The 24926-nt window shown below is 35.9% G+C and overlaps 1 protein-coding gene across 2 annotated transcripts in view; it reads left to right on the top strand.

The window, feature by feature from the left end:
* LOC145684408 (FUN14 domain-containing protein 1-like) overlaps window positions 1-24926 on the top strand; it is a 49273-nt gene that overhangs the window by 3201 nt on the left and 21146 nt on the right. For both annotated transcript variants that reach the window (XM_081756711.1, XM_081756712.1), the window contains exon 2: window positions 19630-19789. In XM_081756711.1, the coding sequence (XP_081612837.1) occupies window positions 19638-19789 (152 nt within the window). In that variant the 5' untranslated portion in view covers window positions 19630-19637. The remainder of the gene's footprint in view (window positions 1-19629; window positions 19790-24926) is intronic.

The raw sequence follows: 24926 nt of genomic DNA, 5'->3' as shown, positions 1-24926 counted from the left end.
ACCAGTTATGATTACAAATTTAGTGTTGCGTTTGTTTCTGTTCAGGACAAGGCAAAGTAGTGGGTCTATCGGTTTGCGTTTATAGGCCAAGCCTTTAGCAACGGTTGGTATGCGTGTAAATGAAGACAACTGCGAGAACTACGCACCAACTTGTGCTGAGTAATCGCTAGAAGCGAAATTTGGTGTTTAATTTCACTTTTTACCACTATGTTCAAGTTTACAGATGATTTACATGTTTCGAGTCTACGTAAATAACTTGCTTTTCTTTTTTAAGTAAACACAAACTTGCGAAATTGAACACAAAAATAAAGAAATAAACCTTGCACAATACTGTTAAGTTTCAGTATAGGCATTTCATTCATTTGATTCGCCAAATGAATCGATTCCTAAGGATCTGATTCCTCGGAACAGGTCCTTTCACCAGAAATCGATTACAAATGGTACTTGTAACTCATATCTAGAAGTGGCTTATGAAGAAAATTACATCGCTAAAAATATATTTTCCCTCCAAACTACGAAAACAAAATACTAATTCTTATACTCAACAATCAGTACATCAGATAATTTTCTTTCCATAGTGTAAAGCGATAATAGTTTAAATTTCACCAATGTTAAATTTCTCCCACGAGCCACCTCTGCATATTTCAATAATTATCAAGGCATAAAAAGAAAAATAGGAAAAACACAACATAAAAAACATTGAAATACAACATACACTAAACGCAACAACACAATTGTACAATATTACAACGAATATACACCAATTATGTATCTTAAAATATTGTAAAAAATGATGGTCCGAAAAAGAAATGAGAGATACCTGACATTTCACTTTGGAGAACACAGCTCGCCAGCATGCCTTATGAATAGGAATTATTTCTCTTCAAATTACCGCAAAATTTCCTATTCCACAGATAAAAGTAAACTGAAGCATCATCCCTTCCGAGTCATGTGTACAACTAAGACTTCTCTTTAAATGACACCTGACACCAAAGGTTCTTTGGGGGGGAGAGGGGGGGTCAGTAATAGAGCGTTCACCTCCGGTGCTTGGGGTCCCTGGTTTGATCCGCTCGCGCTGTGTGAACTTTGTGGTGGACAAACACAGTGCTCATGGGTTTACTCGGGGTTCTCCCGTTTCCTCCCACTTTCTTTACTCATTTCTCATTATCACCGTCTTCTTTAGCCTAACTGGCATAACCGTGGGAGTTTACACTTAAAGATTTCATTTAATTTTTACCAAAGGTTCTTGATGTTTTGTGTATATGCCCCGGTATTCGGATCGACGATTTAATGATGGTGATTTACGGTTAAAGGATTCCATTCAGCACTACCTAAATAAGCATAACCTTTGCAAGAGTCAATTATGATAGTAGAATTCGCATTCACGTGTCTCGAAATGATGTCCAATAAATACTTTGCATTCTTTTCATCAGGGCACTCGCTGAGGAATATGTCACTAATATCTGTACAAATACCGCCAGCAATCCACAATTGTTTCTTCAACCTTCCCTTATTGTACAGGGGATAGACAAAAATATGTATAAAAGAGGTAGGTATTTTAAACACGATTTGCGTCTGAATGATAGGTGTTGCTGTGGGTGCGTGTATAGGGGAGCTTCCATGACGAAAGTTGCGGAAATGTTTGGTGTATCAAGAGGCACAGTCTCGAAGATCATGACTGCTTACGAGTGTTCCGGAAAAACCTCATCAGCAAAGCACCAACGTAGACGCAAGTGTGTGTTGCATGACTGGGACAGACGCACATTGGGTAGGATTGTAACCAAGCATATCACCACGGCCCCAGGAGTCACAGCTGAGCTGAATACAGTGCTTACAAACCCTGTTAGCGTCAAAACAGTCAGAAGAGAACTCCCAAGCAGGGTGTTTATGACGGATTTGCGAATTTCCTAACCACTTGCGACTATTGACCGTGCTGCTGTACAGAGACAGAGACGCCCGTAAAAACTGGACAATGGAGCAGAGGAAGACTGTCATCTGGTCGGATGAGTCCTCCTCTACATTGTTTCCAACTCCTGGCCGAGTTTACATGTGGAGATCGCCAGCATAAGCGTACGACACAGACTGTCTGTTACCAAGAATGAAGCATGGCAGTGGTTCAGTGATGATTTGGGCAGCCATATCCTGGTATTGTGCCAGACCCGTCATCACCCTGCATGGACATATCTGCCAAGGACTACGTAACATTTTGAGTGACCAGCTCTATCCCATAGTACAAACTTTGTTCCTAGATGGTACTGCCTTGTTTCAAGATGACACAGCCTCTGTTCATACAGATCACCTCGTCCAGGACTGCTTTGATGAGCACGAAGATGAAATATCAAACCTGTCATGGCCTCCACAATGGCCAGACCTCAAATTCATTGTGCCCTTGTGGTTAGTTTTGGAGAGCAAGGTGCTTGCCCGCTACCCACTACCGTCATCTCTACAATAACTTGCAGGTTTTTTGGTGGAAGAATGGTATAACATCCCTTTGACAGTCATACGTGACCTGCACTTCTTCATTCTCCGTCGACTCCAGGTCGCACTGCATGCCAAAGGTAGTCCTACTCGCTATTATTAAAGGTAATGTTAATTTTTTCAGGTTTTCCCATGTTTTTGTTCTTCCCCTTTTTGTACTTTGGTCGTGCAATAAGAGCTTCATCTACTTTAACTATCTTGTCAGCTCCACCAATAAGAGAAACGGAGTATCTAATTACAGCCTCTAGACACTCTTCTCGGCAGAAGCTTAACCAATCACATATAGTGGCACTATTTAACACATCAGGGAATGAACAGTCGTGTCTTGTATTTTCGAACTTCGTCACACCGGACACGAATATGTAACATACTACAACAATTTCCCGTATTTGTAATTTAGATTTCGCAATAAATCTTCCATTTCTAACCAACAGTTGCTTCAGGTGCAATCCACATTTCCGATTGTGGCACACACAGGTTACCCTCAAAGGATCACCAGCTATAGTAAACAACAGATTACACTATAATTGCATGGGAGGATAATCCAAATTAACAAAAAATTGGCTACTTACCAATTAATCCTCCCTTGGAAAGTTTAAACACTTTTTTGACGTTTCGGAACTCACAGCTAATTCCTTCCTCAGTGGCAAGGTGAAAAGAATTAAAACGGAAAGGAGATATTAGGAGTAAAACAAGGAATACATACCACTAAATAAAGGTAACCTACAAAATGGATAGATCTTTGAGATGAGCAGAGCAGAGTGAAAAAGGAATGAACACGCGTTTTCTTTGATTCAGTTCATTCCTTTTTCACTCTGCTCTGTTCATCTCTGGATCCATTTTGTACGTTACCTTTATTTAGTGGTATGTATTCCTTGTTTTACTCCTTATATCTCCTTTCCGTTTTAATTCTTTTCACCTTGCCACTGAGGAAGGAATTAGCTGTGAGTTCCGAAACGTCAAAAAAGTGTTTAAACTTTCCAAGGGAAAATTCATCGGTAAGTAGCAAATTTTTCGTTAACAGATTATACTGTTTTTCACAAACATTACAATTTCTATTGATTTGTAGCAAAGCCCACAGTGAAGCAAAATCTGTAGCTGTGTAATTCACTATTACACACCAATGTCGATAATTTACATAAGTTTCAATTCCTTATTTCGTCTTCATTAAATAATACTTCAACACCATTTGACATATCGTGTTACCATACTAGAAGACAACAGTCACTACCACATGTACGAACTGGTAGCACAACTGGCGTACAATCTGTTATTCGTCCTTGCCCGCGCATACCCGACCACGTGACTTAACCAATAGGACAGAAAAGATAACGTTCTTACAACCGGAGTCAAAAGAACCTAATAATCGGAATCGAAAGAACCAAAGGAATGAAATGCCTCTGCTGAAACCTTACTCAATACTTTTCTAACGGGAGGTTACATCGCACACTCCATTAATAAATAAATATAAAAATTCTTGAGTATTAGTCGCTTTAGAGATATTTGCCTGTGTAAATCAATTCCTCTTTCATTCTGATGAAACACATTTCACTGAAAGTTTGCAAGGATTCCTCTTCTTCATCGGTACTTTAACTTGCACTGGTACTGTATCTTTCTACAACATAGGGGAACTGTATTTTATTCGTACAAGAGGAAAACTGCAAGTGTAAGTCGATTTCTGATGTCAGAGGAAATTGTACTAGGACTGTGTTTAGTTAAGGGGGGGAGGAGGAGTTGCAAATGTAACTAAAGAAAGAAAAAAAAAAAGATTTACAGGAGAAATGTTACGTAAGGGTAATTGATTCCTGTGTAATTTAAGAGGTCAATGAAATATGCGAAAGACTGTGGAGACTATTGATAGTTATTGGAAGCGTACGTAATGGTGTATGAATACAGTAATGCAAGTACTGGTGAAACCTAACCTAAGCCGAAGATAACCTGAAATTGGCGTAATTTTAACATAAAAAGCTGCCCCCCCCCAAAAAAAAAAAACTAAACATGCCTCATACTACTGGAGCGTCGTTGCAGAAAGTTAGTTTCGGTCAAGTAAGTGATTTTATAACAATGATGCACTTTGAAATGCGTAACAGTTAGTACAATGGTAAAAACCATAATTTCACTTCGTGCATAATGCCAGGCGAAGGTACTACGGAGGCGGGGTTCTCACCGACCTGAAGAAGTCAGGGAATTTTAGGTAGTCCTGCGGACTCTTATTTCTCAGGACTCCACCTATTTATTTTGCAAAACTTCTTTATATAGGCTATACCAGGGTTGGACTCGCCTGAAAAAAAAAAAAAAAAAAAAAAAACACACCTTAAAACCCGCCTGCGTTCTTGACCTTTCTGTTAGTATATTATTGGTACATCTAAGGTGATCACATTGAAAGTTATTTTTAACAGATTTTGAACTTTCTTTGGGCGAATTATATGCTTTCAACAACATTCAACATAAGACCTTGATAAAGTTCTGAATGCACTGAATGTATGAATTTTAAAAACTCAGCTTGATATAATTATAGAACAAATTAATGTGTGGATTATGCTTATTGCCTATTTGAAGTAAAATAAGCAATTTTGTATTTTAGAAAATACTTTCCGTGAATAGTGTGCTTCCTGACTTAGCGCCGCTGAGGGACGTTATCCCTCATACGTTGATAGGTTTAAGATCATAGGTGCCGGTACTAACAGTAAATATGTAAATACATTAGTATTATTTCTTACCTTTCACGGTAACAAAAGTATTCAGTAAAATTTGGTTTTCCAACAACAGTTCAGCTCAGTCATTTGTTGCTACCCTTCAAATAAGCATTCTGTAGAATCAACACCAGTAATAGCGTAAAAATTCTTGTCAAAATTAAGAAGTTTAATGCTCGGAGATCCCCAGACTACGTAACGCTTACTATTTTAAGTGCTGGATTCAAACTTCAGTATTAATGGAAGTTTCGATGTACAGTAAAGCAAGATGTATTTTCAAGGAAAACCCGTCGGGAAATTCCCGCAATTGAACCCGCAAGGCATCGGAAGTGAATACTTCAACAATAAAACAATTTATTTTACGCTGGAAGAGATTTCATTTATGACATTTTAAAACATTTACTTTAATAAAATATGAATTATAGGCCTATCTTTGTTAATTGTTTTAAATTAATTTTCAGGAAAGAACCGTCTTTCAACAAGTGCTCGGGAAATTCCCGTAATTGAACGCACAAATCATCGAAAGTGAGCTTCAACAATAAAATCATTTATATGAAATAAATATTTTTCAATGTAAAATAAGATATTTTGATGAATTATGTCTTAAATTAACATAGCTATTTGGTATTCATATTTGGCGAACGTCACAGGCTCCTGGGATGACTCGATCTACATTTGTTCGTGTGTGTGCCTGTAGCACATAGTGTTCAACTTTTGGTCTTTTAAATTTCAGGATACAAGCTGGATACACACTAAATTTTCTGTATAAATTTTTTCGGCATACCAACGTAAAATTACAAAATAGTGCCCTTTCTTTCTTTTTTTATTTCAAAATACCGGATATCCACGCTACAAAGGGTAGTTTTCGCTCTTTCAAGTTAAAATTTTCAAAGTAGAACCGAGAGAGATTAAATTAGCTGTATATAATTTGGCGGCATAAATTTTTAAAATGGCGGCCATTATTCAAAATAGCGGGTATCCATGCTACAGGGTGCAATTTTCGGACTTTTTAAGTTGAAATTTTGAGGGTAGAAGCACAAGACATTCTGAATTTGCTGTATAGATTTTTTCTGCTATCCAATATTAAATTTCAAAATGGCGGCTATTTTTTTCAAAACATCAGTGAATAGAAAATTGTTCCAAGTTGTGACAATGACAATCTTGAAGTGTAAGTCATATTTTAACATTTTTATCTCAAAGACATCGAAATATTTCGAAAAACCCCAATTAGACCCGAAACTACCCGAAAAAAAACACACAAGCCCAGGTGGGTTGGGTTTTTTCAAAAATACCCGGGTGTTTTCAAACCCTGGGCTATACACACATACACTATATACAAGTGCGTGCATAGTAGAAGAGGAACCCATTGGTCGGAAAAAAATATATTTGTTTTTCAACATTATATGTATGGATTTGGAAACTTGTAAATCGTGATCTAAGTAAAGTCAGGTAATTCATGTTGGCCAAAGAAGTGGAAGCCCACTACTGGGCTGCTTAAGAATAAATTAGCGTACACATTAATCTTGAAATAACATATTTCTTAAAATGTTATTTGATGTATAGGAAAGATAACAATATATTTCAGACGCATCTTTCTTCAGTGCTGATTGTTGGAGTCGGACATAATTTCTGCACCACTTAATTCATTCTGATAATCTTCACTGTTAATGATAAGTTGGTTTACATGATGCTCCGAAGCACAATCCGTCCCCCACAGTTTCTCTTCTTTCCCCACGAACTGCTGGATGTAACGTCGCCAGTCATCAGCTGTTACCCGAGACTAACCGTCCATTGTAAGTCATCAAGCGTCTGCAAGTTCATACGTGCTGTTATGACTCACGACGTACCCTTTAACCTGACTCGAGATAAGTTCTGTTGGGTTTATTTGACAGTGGTGCGTTGGAAAATGTAACGCGTCATGGTCAACTTTTTTTCTTTAAATTAAATAATTTCATTCACATATATGTTGTAGTTCCTTATAGTAGAATTTGCAATGATTAACACATCTTGTTAGATGTGACGAATATTCAGTGTTCTCTTGGGATAAAGTCAGAATATTGTATTCTGGTCATGATTTATTAGAAAATATTTCTGCTTTTACCCTATGATAAGGAACATTGTGGACATCTGACACTTTTTTTTCCTAATTTTCGTACTACACTTGTTAGCCAGTTACAAAAAAATTTCCCCTTTCATCTTGTCATGATAACCTTTACTTCTTTTACAATCAAACAGAAGATAAAGAGTTTTCCACAAACCCACTGTTACTCCATATCTGGCAAAGTATTAATCCTTTCTCTTTTCCGGTTAACAGCTTGGGTCCGGTGAATAATCCCACCAAGAAAGCCTGGTGTTTTTCTGTAACCCTTGTGGCCTGTCATTCCCGTGATATGAGGGCCGCATTAATTTTACGTCCCTCAGTCGTGTACTTCTTTTTAGCGCTATTAAAGAAGTTTGTCTTCACGAAATATCATCCCTCCCAGTTTTAGACAATTGATGAAATCGTTTTGTGAATATAAACCCAGTATATTTGAAAAGACGATATAGAATTGTCCGAACGGAAGTTGCAAAGTCTGGATCGCTATGCAGGATCATATTTATAAGAGGTGGTTTATTGTGGAAAAAAAAAAAAAAAAAAAGTGCACTTGTTTTCCCTTTTCACCTAGGCGATGTCTTTTTCGGAGTAAGAATTTCCCCAATGATTTTGTATTCCCTTCTGCTACAGTCCGCAGCAAAAATGCAACATGAGCATGTAAGTTTATTGTGAAACGACGAGGTCTTTTGTTCCAAAATAAATGTGCAGTGGAGGACGCCGAGGTTTCTCCTGGCGTGATTCGTGCCATTTAGACGTGATGTTGATTCCCTGTGCTGTAGTTTCACAATAAACTTACATGCTCATGTTGCAGTTTTTTTTTTTCTGCGGACTACCAAAAACAGCATTTTCGGACACGGCGGTTGTATATGAAACTCGCTTTCCTATCTCCCGAGCTGGCGTTTGCGGACGTTCCACACAGATGCGAAAACACATTTAAAATGATTTTTGTAAACGTTGTTCTTCAGCGTTGGAGATGCACTTTTATCAGTCATTGTAACAAAGATTGCAGCCCATAGAAGATAGACTCGCCCATAACCACTTTGCATCTCGTTTTACTTCCGTTCATAAGACGTTCTTACATAACAATGGAAATGATAAATAACAATTTTTCGTAAATAATAATAATATATATGCAAATAACAAATTTGTAGATATTTTCAGGTAGTTTTATATTGTATAATAATGTTCAAGACACTTGAACATTATTATTATTATTATTATTATTATTATTATTATTATTAAATTAGCCAAGCAGACTTCTCCCTTCGGACAAGTTGCTCTGCTGTTCTTCGGTTTCATTGCAGTAATTGATCTTAATTGTACAGTATGTTGTTCAGTTGTAGATGTTCAGTGTTGTCTTTTATATTAGGGAAGAAACATTTCGTCTAGTTCCTTTCCGTGTGGTAAGGTGCTAAGAAGTGCCGACACTGCCACATTGGATAGCAATGGCTATGCGTTGAATTAGGGACGATGTTAAACGAACATCTCTGCCTACATCTCTAATAAAATCAAGGCTTTTAAACCCCAGTCTCGATGGCAATTGGAGCAAAAATGAATTTATCAAAGAAGTTGCATCCCTTTGCTTTTCACCTCTGTAACTCATAACAGCCAAAGGGAGACATGAATGGGCATATGTATTTGAACGTGTGAAGTCGCATACTAGTGATTTGCCTCCCATCCAAGACACTAATGTCATGCCATCGAGTTGTTTTCCATCTGAACGACAACAGCCTGCAGGTTCACGTATGCAAGATATTCAATATGAACATAACTGCTTTTAGTACTAGGAAACAACATAACATAATATCGTAAAACCTCACCGTGCGAACCTTTCTAATGCTGTAGTTGATAGTTGGAAACATACAAATGCACATCAAAGTAATGCTGTGCTTGCTGTCCTTTTTTTGAACAGACTTTAGGTAATACTCGATATTCTCTCACTAGCGTCAATTACTGGCTTCACTGCGTTAAAATAAGAAAAATTAGTAATATGTTCCGTTATTCAGTCACTTTTAACTATTACTTAAGCGCTTTCTGATATTAGTCATGGTCGATCATTTTTATATATATCTCCCCCTATCCCCCAAGTTCTGGGGTTTAATTTGAATTTAAACATCGAAAGTGTCACTGTTCACCTCAGCGACCCCAAAAACTATGGATTCGGCATTAATATCGGTTATTTTTATATATCCCACCCCCCTCTCCCCCAAGTTGCGGGAGGGAATTTGGATTTAAACGACATCGGAATTGTCACTCTTCATTTCAGCGACCCCGAAAACTATTAATTCCAAACTAATGTCGGTCATTTTCGATCGTTTTTATATATTTTCCCTCCCCCTCCACTAAGTTGCACCATCAGAGTAAAATGATAAAAAGCATCCCACGCCCGAACCTCATCTATGTTGAAAATTTGATCGAGATCGGTCGGATAGTTCAAGAGTTATTAAGTCACAAACATAATCACGTTCATTTTTATATAGCCTCGCTGCTGAAGAAAACGTTAAACAAATCATTTATGTATATAAATAGATAGATTAAAGCTATAGGGTACAGAATACACAAGTATAGTGGACCTGGCTTTGTATTACGAAGTAATCTTCTTTTCATTGAATCATTTCAGTTAATGCTATGACCTGAATCGACATCCTGTCTGACTGTTCACTGCAACTTGTTCACTTTAGATCATTTTACGTGTATTAATGTAATATCTATATATTAAAATGCTAGATTTATATGTTTGTGGTCAATCCTTTCGACAGTGAGTTCTCGGGAACCATAGGGTCTAGAAAGATGGCGTTTTCACTGATCGATTGCAAATTTTGTTTAGATTGTTCAGTCCTAATAAAAAGACCGTTATTTCTTTAATACATTTTTAGGGGTACATTGAAAGTGTTGAAATTTTTAAAAAGTAGAGCATCATATCCTACGAATTATACATTTTAATACCATACATGTGTATACAAAGGTTGTATATATTTCTCAGGCGTTTGTTTTGTGGCCAAATGATAATGAAAAACGAAGGATAACCATTTCTCGAATCTGGGATGAATCTTTATTGTTTGGAGTGTTTTGCCCAATGAACACCATATATCACTGACATTATAATTAATTGTGTATGTAATGTATTTGCTTATTACATACTGCATGCAAGAAGATAGAAAACTCTGATCATACATGAATTAGAAATTCCAGCCGGAAGTAGGCTCAGCTCTTGCAAATGGTGCGAAATACTCTGACATAATGGAGAAAATCTCCCCTTTTTGATACCCTGTAAAGGAACATGTATAGATGTTGTGAGGTATGACAAGTAGATTCATGCTTATATGTGAATGATGCGCAGGTTCAGCTAGTCGTATAACAAAAAGTAAAACCGCAGAGTATTTTGAAAATCCCTGTAATTATATCACTATTTGTATTTATTAGACGAAGATTTTGCTTTTAGGTAATACTATTTCTTTTGCACAAACATGTTATACTTTAATATCTCAATTCTTAAGTGTTGTGTTAAACCCACTTCTTCTCTATCTTGTTTCAGAATTATTTCTTTGAATATGATGTGAGATGCGCTATTGTCCTTTTGTACTGGTGGTTATCGTTTTAGTATGTATCCAATTAAATATAATGGATCAGTAGATTTTCACTACAATATCTTTATTTATTATTTTATTTATTTATTTTTAAATAAATCCATTTACATAATAATATACATTAAAAAATTCCGTCCAAAGAGTTCAGTCCAATGGTACTCAAAAGATAAGCAACGTAAAATGTGTGTCCGTTGTCATCATGGACATAACTGAAGTTCTGTCCTTATTTATATAACTTCAATTTAAACAGTATTCGTCTCTAATTTAACACCGCTGAAACGGAAGGTGTTCAGTATAATCTTTACAGGAGTAGTAAAGTATTAAATCAATACTTCGTCTCCGAGATGATAATCCATCACCAATCAAAACCATATCAAGATTAAAGCAAAAATAACAATCAAAAGCATAGAATCTAATATTTATCATCATCAGGATCTACCAGATATATATCCGAGAAATCTGTTTGTGTTAGGGTTTCCCAGTACATTAAACAGTTCACTAATAAACATAAATTCACATTCAAAATTAAACTCTATTAAAACTCTCTTAAGATTAATTTATAAAATTTCATTATTATACCTCTCACAAAATGCCCCAAAATTAAAACGTAAAAATAATACAAATCCCATATCTCAACATTATATTTAGACCCTTCGGGATCTTTGACCCACACCATATGTATTAGGAAACATTAACTTAAAAAAAATTATCAGTTATAATGTGTACACCACATGAATTCAGTGAGCTTTATTTGTATTAACTGTGATATTTTCTCAGTTAATATTCAAACCTGAAGTAGTAGATTCTTCGACTTTTGGTTTTAGGAGAGAGATTGTTGTTGTTGATTAGTGTGTAGCATCTCAGCAGCGAGGCCACATGAGATGAGACTTAAACCTATAGGTTAACGTGGGATCGGAATCTCCTAAGCTTCCGCTGGGAATCGAGCCCTGGTCTCCCGCGCTAAAGATATGTACGCTAACCATTTAGCCACGAGGGAACTTGACTTTTGTCGAGAGATTAGAATGGAGATGGAGTGTATTCTTCTGCAAGGGCGCCGATCCTGGGAAGGCCGAGTGCCCCCCCCCCTCCCAAAGCTCATGTGGGCCCCCTATTGTATTTATGGATATACAATATTTGGCATAATTTGAGTGCAATTTGTCTTAAAATCCTCATATACATACCTTCTGCATCTGAATGCCCCCCTCCCCCAATTTAAAGACAAATCGGCGCCCTTGTTCTTCTGACATTTGATTGATTGATAGCAAAAGACCGCTTCTCGCTATATATAGCGACGAACGTTAAAACAGGAATTGGCTGATCTCTACTACTTCAAGTTTTGAATAACGAGTTAAGACAGAAGATGACATCTATTATATGAACGGTAAATCGACTCCTAAAATGTTGGTGATGGTGGCTCAGTAGTAGAGCGCTTACTTCTGGTGCGTGAGGTCTCTTCTTCGATCCCCGGCGAAGTAAGTTTGTGATGAACAACATCGTGTCCGTGGGTTTTCTCGCGGTACTCTTGTTTCCACCTATAATTTCATTCCATTATCATATATTTGTCGTAATCATTAGTCTCCTTTAGCCTAAAGGACATCATTCTGAGACGTTAAACTGAAAGATTTCATTTCATTTTCATTTGTTGTTGAACAACTATGTCAGTCTATCTTATCTATCAGACCAAAAAGGGTAAGAGATAACGTAAAACTTTTTCTTTATTTTTAATCCGATAAAGCGACCCAGGATCCATTAATCCTGGATGTAAACCGGAAGTAGTGAGAATCTAAGATTTCCAGTTTCAGTATTCATCCCCAGTGGTCGAAGTGACACGGTATGCGGTGGTATGCCATACCGCCTCTGGTTTTTCAGTAATGTGAACATACCGTCTCGGGTTTCTCAATAATTAAGACAGTATTTAAATAGCCGGTATGTTGAGTCAAAATCATAATAAAAATACCACCTCTGCTTTTTTTCCACTTCGAACACTGTTCATCCCCATAGTGGAAAAACGTTCCCTGGTTCGACTGCAGGTGGGCTTTGGGGTGGACAAACACCGTGTTGTGGGTTTTCTCTGGGTTCTCCCGTTTTCTTCCACTTCGTCATTTCACGACTTACCGTGCATCTCACCGCCGTCTTCCTTGTTTTCGTTGCATAATCGTGGAATGCTAAATAAATAAATAAATAAATAAAAAGAAAATAAAAGCGCGAACGGTGATAGGAGGCGACACTGTGTTTTTCGATGTGGATTCACGAGCCCGGGAATACATTTCATCGCCTCTCAGGTCTTATTCTCGGAAGTAGTGAAACTTCGGTGTCAATATTCATCCCTTCGGTGTCAATATTGCAAGGACATGGGTTTAGAAGTAATTGCAGAGAAAACTAAATGCATGAAAGTTCGTCGAAATCGTAATACTGCAAATTATGGATACGTTAAAAAATCAAATAATAATTGCGATAAAGTGGATAGTTTCAGTTAACAGACGGAAACCATATTCACGAAGAACGCAGATTCTATCGACGGATTTGAAGCTTACAATATATAAAACGATAATCATGCCTGTTGTTCGGTATGGTTGCGAAACATGGTCTGCGGAGAGAAGAACGCAGACTGGAAGTATTTGAGAACAAAATCCTGAGATGAATGAATATACGGACCCAAGAGGAACGTGAATGGAGAATGGCGGAAACTTTATAACGAGGAACTACATAATTTATACAGTTTACTAAACGTTGTTAGGGCCATCAAATCTAGGAGGCTCACTGAACTCCATCGTTGCTAAGCGGTTAGCGTACGCGACTTTGGCATGGGAGACTCAGGGTCGATTTCCAGTGGGAACTCATGTAGTTCGGATTCCACGTTAATCACTAGGTCCACATCTCATATAGCCTCGCTGCTGAACGGGACGTTAAACTCAAAATCAGCTCAACTCTAGGAGGGTCAGGTGGGCAGGTTATCTAGCCAGGATGGAAGGAAGTAGGAATGCTTTGGAAGTCTTAGCTGGAAGACTAACTGGAAAACGACCATCAGGAAGACCTAGGCGCATATGGGAAGACATTATTAAGATGAATCTCGCAGAGATAGGAATACAAAGTAGAAACTGGATCCAGTTGGCTAAGGATAGAAGTCAATGGAGAGCTTTTGTGAACGTGGCATGGAACCTTCGGATTCCATAAACCATAGAGTTAGTATTTTAGTTAGTTAGTTAACAAGAAATAGCGGGAAACTCCTTTTTTTGTATGTGCTGATCTGTGTTGCAACCCAAAGTTTGAGATTACTCCTGGTTGAATTCCCGTACTTTGGAAGTTTCCCGTACTTTCACAACGAAAAACTCAATGTTAAACCTGTAAGTTTTTTTTGTGGTACGTTAAGTGAATGTTGTGGTCTTCAAAAGGTGATTACTTTTTATGAAAACTTGTAATCTGTAGAGGAAATCAAAACAATGGGCTAACCAGTCAGATTTCAGTCTTGCATAATCCATTCAATGCAATTAAATGATCTGTTCTAGTAGTGTTCGTATCGCATGATTGATACAAAGAAATAACAGAACTTTGTTACTCCATGGTGCAGTGCATCGGAAAGGATGTCTAACTCTTTGAGTACGTTAGAAACATTGTTTCGAGCTGGTGTTTTTTAAAAATGTGATTAAGACCAACGCATACTGCTCTTATTTACGATGTGAAAACCGTACATTGCTTGCTCTGGACTCATATTGGATAAATATAAATGCAATGCTTTACTTAGCCGTTTTATTTAAGATGGAGAACATTTTGATTCAGTAGTATAGCGGCCACCTGTGGTTCGAAGAGGTCCCTGGTTCGATCTTGGACCATCTGAGTTTGTGATGGACGATGCCTTCCTGTTTCTCCTACAGCCCTGCTGACAATTTAGATCATTAATTCTCTCATATCTAAAATGTTGGCAAAATACAAATTCCTGTTTAGCGTATTCTTCTTTCACCTGAAGACGGATATTCAGTGTTCGAAGGATTATTATTTTGGATTCTTCTCTAAAAATTCTAAAAAAGAGAAGGACTACTTGTTCGCGCAACAATCATCATGGCCACCTCCTAATTTTCCGGCAAACAATTTATATATTAATACATGGGCTGTTCTAAAAATGGTGCCCACGGACTACAGAGCAGTATTCTTCAAATCAAAAATAAGCAAAAAATATATAATTCTATACTTTTGGGGTCTTCGTGTAAAGACGCAAATTGCACTATGTGGCAACGTCGCAGAGAAGGATCCACAGAGAAGATCCACCAATCCATCAAATAGTAAGATCGATTCTTTCCAGATTCCAGTTAAGAACCATCGATTTGATATTAGCACCATTCATTCAATCATAACAATCGATGCTTGAGGTATTCGTAGAGCAGTACTAATGGTTCCAAGTTAATCTCCAACGTTGTCACATAGTGAAATTCTTGCTTCCCCATAGTGGCTGAACGAGACCTCGGAGGGTATACCATTATATAGCATTTTCGCTTTATTTTGACTTGAAGAATAACGCTCTGTTTCCATGGGCGCCATTTTTAAAACACGCGATATAAACGAAGAATGTTTCCGAAGTTCTAGAAACTTTATTTTACTTTTATTTATTAGTTTTGATTAAATTGCATTGTAGTTTTTCTCTTGTCATGTCCATTTCATTGTAGGCACGCCCTATAGCAGAACATGCCGCGATCTGCGATGTGATCGCAGAAAATTTGCCGCGCTTGTGTAGAAAAATTGCCAACAGAAAAATGTAAAAACATGCCTGCTATGTGTAGATATCTTAAATGCATGGACGACTCACATAAATATAGTTTTAACTTTTTTTTACGTCGTGTAAAGCGTATTTTTAATAATCACAAGTGTTTCTTCTGCAGAAAATTTTGACTAAAAAACGCTCATCGCAGAAAGACAAAGAAAGTTGTGCCATTGGCTAGGCACGTGTTTCAGCTTGAAACTAGCTTTATAAAGTCGTTCACTAAGAAACTTTTTTGGGGGGTGCCTTTTACCCATGTATTTACAACCCGTTTTACATTCATTCAAATTTTGGAAACGCACATCATGTAAATGATTCTTTAACTCTGGAAACAGCCAGCCACCATTACGTGTCAGGTCAGGCAGTTAGGGACGTTCCAACGGATATCACTTAAAATGACGTTGTATGGGGGTTTGCATTGTCTATTACAGCTTTCCAGAGCAATTTCTGATAAGTGTTTCTCGTAATGATGAGACAAAAGTTTGGAATATCGGTGCAGTAGACCCGGGTTCGAATCCCGATGGAAGCTCATGTAGTTCAGATCCCACGTTTAGGTGTAGGGCCATGTCTCATATAGTCTCGGGGCTGAAAGTGACTCTACCAACCACCGCATTAATTGTGCTAGTAATCTAGTACAGTTATCCCGTCAGAATGGTAAACCATTATAACTATGCCCACGAAAGAAACTCCACGAGCTGTTGAGGCGAGGGCTTTTGGTCTGGTACACCTTTCCTTAGATTGATTTTGTTTCTGAGTTAAATTATGATCGTAATATCCTAACGCAGTAGTCTTCCACAATGGATATACTTAACGGGCCACCTATAAGAGCACATAATAGGCATTCGACAATCAGTTTTATTAAACCTTGATAATTATAGGATATATGAATCATTTTTTTTTCTTTTTTTAGCATGATAATAATAATAATAATAATTTTATTGTCCTTGAACCAATTATGGCAATAGACAACGTCAAAATATACATCAAAATTACAATATGTTAACTTTCACATTTAATTTGCGTAAAGTATTCATCTAATGAATAAAACGGTCTTTCTATTAGCCAATTGGATAATTTATGCTTAAACACATTCATGGGACTTGAAGATAATTCACTTGGTAACCCATTATACAATTTTATGCCTAGTACATCATAGTTATTCTTCGACTTATTGAGTCTCCTATATGGTACATCTATGAGTTTATTGTACCTTGTATTTTATGAATGCAAGTTGTATCTGCATTGTAATTCAGGTAGTCTGTTTTTCACAAACAAAATAGCTGTATATATATACAAATTTATCACAGTCATATTCTCAAATTTCTAAATAAAGGTTTACAATGCGCTGTTTGATGTGAATTTGTCATAATTCTAATTACTTTTTTCTGTATTAATAGGATGTCATTGATACGTGAAGCATTTTCCCAAAAGAGTATACCGTATGAGACAATACTTTGAAATAATGCAAAATATGCAGTTCTTGCGTAACCATCCGATACATAATGTTTCAGTCTTTTCAGAAGGTAGACAACTGTAGATAATTTACTAGCTATATAGTGAATATGTGGTTCCCATGATAACCTACTATCGACATAAATACCCAGAAATTTTACACTATTTGTGATGTTAATATTTGGAACTTCTCTCAAGCCGAATAACATGTGTTGTGTTTTACTTCTATTGAGATGAAAATAATTAGCTTCAAACCACTTATTTGCTTCAGTTAAAACGCTATTTACCAAGTGTACAAGGTTATCTACATCGTGGTTTATGTTCACAAAAGTGGAGTCATCAGCATACAATATTGATTGAGCTTGTACACAACTTGGTAGATCATTGATCATTATGGTAAAAAACAGTGGACCAAGCACCGACCCTTGAGGAACGCCACACTTTATAGAGTTTTCATTTGAGACTGTATACCGTTTGTAAAGACAACTTGCTTTAGGTCTTCCAAATATGTTTGAATTAAGGTCAGTCCAGTGCCATTTATACCGTAACTAGTTAATTTATTCAAGAGTAGACTGCGGTCTACGCAGTCAGAAGCTTTACTCAGGTCACAAAATGTAGCATGAGCAAAGAACCTATTTTCAAAAGCTTGTGTAACCTCTCTCACCAGCACGTCAATGGCGTTAACTGTTGACATGGTCTCACATGATCTTTATTACTTTAATTACGCTGCAGCAAGAATTATTATTTTTTTTTTTTTTTATTTATGGACATTTAGGTACAAAACATAGAATATATAACATTCTTCAAATTTACATTATTATTATTATTGCTGTATCTCGGTTTAAACCGATTTCAGCTTAATAATCTGAAGGCCGTCTCTGGCAAGAGCAGATTATTTGAGGAGTGACAGGTGTCTAGTAATACTATTTTTTGTAGATTTTTTTTAGATGTTTAGCGTTTATCTGTTCAAGTTCTGTCACTGTACTTTAGGGACAATTGCTCGTAGTTGGGATAATGATTAGTCTTACTGTAACTTACTGACATTTCCATAACTTTGTGATTTCGTCTGCCAGGTCTTTATATTTGCTTATTTTTGTACTGAATGTTGTACGTATGTTATAACTCAATGGTACCGCCGCATCTATAAGGGTTACTTCTTGATTCATTACAAACACCGTGAGCGTGGGTTTTCTCGGGGTTCTCCCGTTTCCTCCCACTTTCTTCATTCCACCATTTCATTCATTACTCATTATCACCGTCTCCTTTAGCCTAACCGGCATAACCGTGGGACGTAAAACTCAAAGATTTCGTTTCATTTTTTTTCTTGATTCATTTTATTAATAATAGTGATGTCGGGTCTGTTTGTAGCTACCGTTACATCTCTTCTGATTTCTCGATCCCAGTAGACTTTGTATTTATCATTTTACAGCCAAGTACTGGACTTGCCTAGTATTTGTAGTATGGCTTGGTATCGGTGATTAATTTCGTGTTACGTACCAAGAACTGATGAATGCTTTTGCAACGTTGTTGTGTGTTTTAGACAGTCTGTGGTAGCCATTATACGCATAATTCTGTGATGTGTTCATCTGGAAATATGTCTCCGCATTTCTGCATTTTTTTATAGGCTGCCGAAAACATGAAAAAATAAACTTGAAAGATATATAGCTTCAAAACTATGTATAAGACCTAGCGTAGTCGAGTCAAGACTTCACTTAGGAATATCCAAAGTGCGTTATCCAAAATATTGACTACGAGCATATAATTTTAAATACTCACCTTCTACCTCCAACGAAAAAAATTGATGCGGAAGTACCTTAGGATTCTGAAACATGGATATTTGGATAGGGCACATATTAGTTCTTAAGTGAAGTCTTAACTGGACTACGGTAGGTCCGGTAGTATTAGAGCTATATACCTTTAAAGTTCATTTTTTCATGTTTTCGGCAGCCTATAACTCCGAAAAGAAGCGTTTGTGCACCCAAGTTGGTCTATACATTTTGTCTTATCTTGGTCTCAGGAATAATCTCGCAAACGTTGTCGGTGTTGTTTTGAAACATCTTGTACAAGCAAGCAAATTACGACCTTATGAATTAAATGTAAAATACTTCCAGTTCACTGGAGGAAATGAAATATGTACTGCTAAGAGGGACTTGTAAATTAAGCCATTATCGATATTTTCCAGTATACAGTGTGACTAACTACCGAAGCGAGAAGTCCGAAAATGGTCAAAGAGACACACCATGTTCTACCATCCTCATATATATTGAATTCATAAAATTGTACTTTCCTTGCCTGTACAAATCTACATATTATATTTTGCCATCTTCGTATAGAATTAGTGTCCAGTATTTTCGCATAAATTAAAATATAAATTAGATTTACTACGAAGATTTAGTCGTACTTGAGTGTATGTAATTAAAAGATACTACCCTGACGATGATTAGTAAAAGAAGTGGTTGAACTATTGAAGAATCAACACAAGATTACCAAGCTTTATTTTATTTATACATTCATAGTTGTTATGCAAGTAAGAGATTGTAAATGTAACAAGTTGTTTTGGTGTTTTTCAATTAGATATCGTAATGCCTGCAGGGAAGAAGACCAAAGAGGAAGAAAATAAGGAATTGCTTGAAGAAATGGCCAAGAGTGGCAAAGGTATCATTGACAGAATTCTTGGCGATGTTAGCAAAGCATCAGCATCCAAACAGTTAGTTCTGGGATCTGTGTCCGGATGGTACGTATTTTATGTCCTTATTCTAATCGTAAAAATAATATTAACCTCTTAAGCGGGAGGACCACTTAGAAGCGTCACGGCCAATTTAACATTTGTTGGGTAAACCGCTTTTAAGCTGTTTTAAAGCTTATTTTCTTTTTTGTAGACTGCTTATTTGCGTCAAATTGGTTGAAAACAACCTGCCACCTATTGAAAACATTCCTGGTTGCTTCCTATATGATGGGTGTTCCTTTTGCGTATTATATTGTATCGTGCATTGTATTTGTTACAAAATGGCTGCCACCACAAATTCTGCAACGGGCGCTATTCGAAAGAAATGTGTTCGTGACGAGAGTATAGCAAATTTGCTCAGCGATTTGACTGTAGTAAGTGAAATTGAACTGATAACTCTGAAGAGTATTATTCTAGTGAAAGTAGTAGCCATAATGAGTTTCATGATGATTGTACTGTTAGTGATGCTCCATTATCAATCCAGTGGATAGACTTTGGACGAATGAAGAAGAAGAATGGGCTGAAACAAATCCTGTTAAAATAAAGCTGCTGGGTGATCTTGTAACATCGCAAGATATTGTATAGAAGCCATCTTCAGCCATGTTTTTTAGTAAGAAGAAGAAGAAGAAGATAATAAGCACTCCCTTCTTCAGTGACGTAATAAGTGAGCAGCGATTCCACCTTCTTCTGAAGTATTGTACCTCAATAACAACCACGAGTATAAGCCAGGCAGGGAGCCAGATCCTAAGCTTTATAAGATCAGACCTGTTCTTGATGATCTCGTATCAAAGTGGAAATGAATTTACACATCAGAAAGGAATATTTGTGTAGATGAAGGTCTACTTCTTTGGAAAGGGCGATTAGGTTGGAAGGTATACATAATAATAATAATAATAATAATAATAATAATAATATGTATCTGGTTTACATAATATGTACCCTGCTTTGTTACATGTAATTCTCTGGTGAAATTAGCTGTAAATAATATAAGTTACATTACATACTTGATTTTCTAAAAGAAAATTACCCAACATGTGATAAACCTACGATTAAAAATTCTCCGCTTAATGGGTTTTCTAGAATGTTTTTTCTTCAAATCATTGTGTTTCAATTCAAGTCAACGTTTAAAAATGTTGAGATTTCAAATTTGTTCTGTTGTTTCCTGTGAGATGCGTCGTTTTCTTTTTAGAAAGTTTTCCCTTTGCTTATTCATGTAATATTCGGATTAGTTCTTGAATTACCTCTTAATTCATGTTTCCTCTGTCGAGTTTGCGTTTTTTTTTTTTTTCTGATTAAAATTCATAATTGTACACATAACAATTTATGATGATCATACGAAATTCGCCGTAAGTACTGAAATACTTCTTTTCCCCAAACGCAAGAGAGGAAAACATACATTAACAAGCAGTTCAAGAAGTATGTTTAAATAAATCCCAAAATAAAGTCCGGGTAATTAATTTTTTGTCCACGAGCTTTCACGTCGAGAATGGCCTGAAACAAGAAGATGCGTTGTCGCCATTATTATTCATCTTTGCTCTGGAGTACGCTATAAGGAAAGTCAAAGATAGCAACCAGGCCTTAGAGCTGAATGGTATTCACCAGGTTATACGCTGATGGTGTAAATTTAATAGGTGATGATAGGAGAACAATAGAAAGAAATGCAGAGGTCTTATTAAACGCTTGCAGGGTCATGGGTTTAGAAGTAAATGCAGAGAAAACTAAATACATGGAAGTTCACCGGGATCATAATATGGCAAATTATAGATATATCAAAATATCATATAATAATTTTGATAAATTGAATACTTTCAAATATCTAGGATCAGTATTAACGGACAAAAACCATATTCACGAAGAAATTAAATGTCGACTAAAAGCCGGGAATTCGTGTTATTATTCAGTTCAAAATCTCTTGTTGTCGCGAATTCTGTCGCGAGGAATTTGAAGTTTAAAATATATAAAACGTTAATTATGCGGGTCAATACATTTCAAATTACCCAGGCAATGATGCCAGCATTTTTTTTATATTCCTGATTTTTTAATCATGAGTTCCCTATAGGTACATAGACACAAAATACTGTTTATATATATATATATATATATATATATATATATATATATATATATATATATATATATATATATATATATAATTTTTTCTATCATACAAGAGAGTCAGTCAAACTTTTTACTGTGAAAACTTGGATAAAATGTGTCAGTCGTTAATTTTGAAGTCCACTAGTTTTATGAAGGAAAGAAGACTCACTAATGATATGTTATTCCTGTGTTGAATACTTATATAATTACCTCCAGTACAAATTTTAGTCCTGAGAATGCAGTTTTTTATAGAGCTTTTCCGGAATGGCCGAAAGCCTTTTAACGTCAATTTTCTTAGGTCAATATCTAGAAAGGGACTGAATTCAAAAGAACTGAAAATTTTACAGAATATTCTTTATACAAATAGGAATAACTTTTTTAAAAAAACTGAGATTCAACTGCGTTTAGAGTAATAGAGCAGTGAATTTCAGTAAAACCGCTATCTTTCTGCACGCTCGTGCAATGCCACGGTGGCAAACTACGGCTTGAAATTATTACAATTGATATTGGTCGAATGATGTTTAAATCTGTTACGGTATGTTTTTCACTACCGGTAACATTAGATAAAATTCTGTATTACAGTATTCCTTGTACATTTTATCGGTAGGTTATATTCCTTGTACATTTTATCGGTAGGTTATTTTTATAATAATATGTATCACTGCTGACTAGCATATTGTAAATCAGTACCGACAATATAACATTGATAGCTACATAACGTAAGTGATGTAGCATGACGGCTCAGATGGTGTGCTTTGCAGTCACTATATTTATCTTGTTAATACTACGGAATTATACTACGATAAAATGAGATACATTATTTATTATTTCGATTGTAGTCAATAATAATGAAATTGTTTTAAATCCAAAAGTTATTCGGCATTAATTCACGAAGAAATGTTATAGGTTATTTTTGTTTACATAATTTTAGGCCTAATGTTTGACCGGAATAAAGATAGAATTTATTGTTAATATTTATAGACATTCAAATTATATTTAGCATAACTGCCATGATTCTCATAAAAGTACGAACACCTTAATGTGTTCCGTGACCAGCTTACCTGGTCTGAGGTTTTGAAGTCTGACCTTGCATGAATTGTGCGTCTTTTTGAAATGTAAACAAACGTTCGCCATGTTGGTATGTCTCAAAGTGGGAATAGCCAAATTAAATAGTTAATATAGAAGAAAAAGAATAATGAAATATGCGGAAATAAATAAATAAATTCTCTTTTCTTTTGTTAAAACTGATTTTATATATTAAGAGTCATAAAAATTAAATATCAATACTTATTATAGTTAAATCTAGTGTTGTCAAGAGGGGGTGTGTAAGGTGTACAGAAGATCCTATAAATAACATAATAGTGAAAGAGCCCAAGAGCCCTTCTAAAATATAAAAGGAAAATGTGCATCTAAAAGAAAATTTTGGACCGTAAACCCTGTCAAAACCAGAAATTTGACTAACCTGGCACACAATTAGGCAGAATGGGGCTCTTGGGAAATAATAATAATAACGAGTAGTGTTTCGTTTGGAGACGGCCTATCTTTAACATGGCAATTCAAACGGAGGTTAATCAAAATGAAGAGAAGCCGTCCAAGATGTTTTCTCGGTGCTATTCAGGGTAATTTGGGAACAAGAAGGATGCTCAGGTAATGTTGGAACCAACGAGACAGTCAACCAGGTGGTAAAATTTTGGTACTGTGTGAGCATCTCAGAATACAGGTCAGTGACTTTATCCTCCATTTTGTTGACTTCTAGAAGTTGCATGAGAACTCCTCTTTAAACCACTTGAAGTATTAGTGACTTTGGGGTATCAGTGACATTGTTTTGATGACTGAATTCAAAATTGTTAATCAGGGACAATAGTCAATTCTCCGTTATGTATGTGATTATGATGAAGAGTTGTTAAGCGTATCGCTAAGTCACACAATTTCAGACAGTCTTTAGAGGGGAAGGAAATGAGTAATGACAAAATCTAATAGTCACGAACTTCGAGTCTTATAATTAGCTGCTGCTATGAGACCAGATAGTGAAAGCTCTGCACATTGTCTTGATGTTGACATCTTAAAAGCATGTTATTTGATAAATATATATTGATACTGTTGACGGTATTTATTCCATAATCACTTTAAGTTAGTTTTTTTTTTCTTTCTTTCATGAGCGTTGTTGTTGTGATACGGTTAACATAAATTCAAAATTCCACAGAAATTTGAATTATGTTGTATAATCAAAACCTCATTTGCATACTTTCGAGAAACTATTGAAAAACAAATTTGTTATTCCTGATAGCGTAAATAGATGTTGAGGCAACTCCAGCGTGCAATTTATTTATGTGTCTGATTTCTTTTATTATTGTGTGAATTTCGTATGATGTGAATATATAAATATATATAATGTGCAAGTTATCCGCCCTATTAAATATGAAATGTGGTTTCAATATTCGTACTAAATGAGGTAGAAGTAGGATAGCTATAGGTTAGGTTAGATTAGATTAGTTAGGTAGATTTCTTTCTTATTGTGTGTTATATTGCTTTGATATTAATGTCATGCACGGTCTTGCGGATAACTAAATGAATATCGTTAAATGAAATGAGATATAAATATCAAGCTTTTGCCCTCCGTAAAAGGGAGTGTATTCAGTATTTCAAATATGCTGAATTATAGGGAAAATAATAGTAACATTTTTTTTTTTTTTTGTTGTGTGTTTATTGATTGGAGATTATAAGTATGGGCACGCCTGGTGAGATATGGAGCTAACCTCAACTGTAAACTATACTATGTTTAGTGATAGCAATGAGTTATTTTCCTTTTCCAATTTCTTAAAGGAATTTTGTTATCCGTTCTTGAAAATGACTCCTTAAGAGATGAAGGAGTATTGTTGTTATTTAAAGAATATGAAATTGCAATAAAAGATATACAAATATTTAAAATTTTATTTGGTCAAATCGAAAACAGTACATATTTGTACATACAGTTGACTGATTAATATCGTCTTCAAGCTGAAGTACTATAAATAAGATTAATGATAGTCTTCGTTTAAGTAAAGCTTAA

Source organism: Thermobia domestica, chromosome 4 (genome assembly GCF_964235325.1).
Source record: "Thermobia domestica chromosome 4, izTheDome1.hap1.1, whole genome shotgun sequence".
Taxonomy (NCBI): Eukaryota; Metazoa; Arthropoda; class Insecta; order Zygentoma; family Lepismatidae; genus Thermobia; species Thermobia domestica.
Note: the sequence above shows the minus strand (reverse complement) of the source record. Positions and strands in the feature narration are given on the sequence as shown.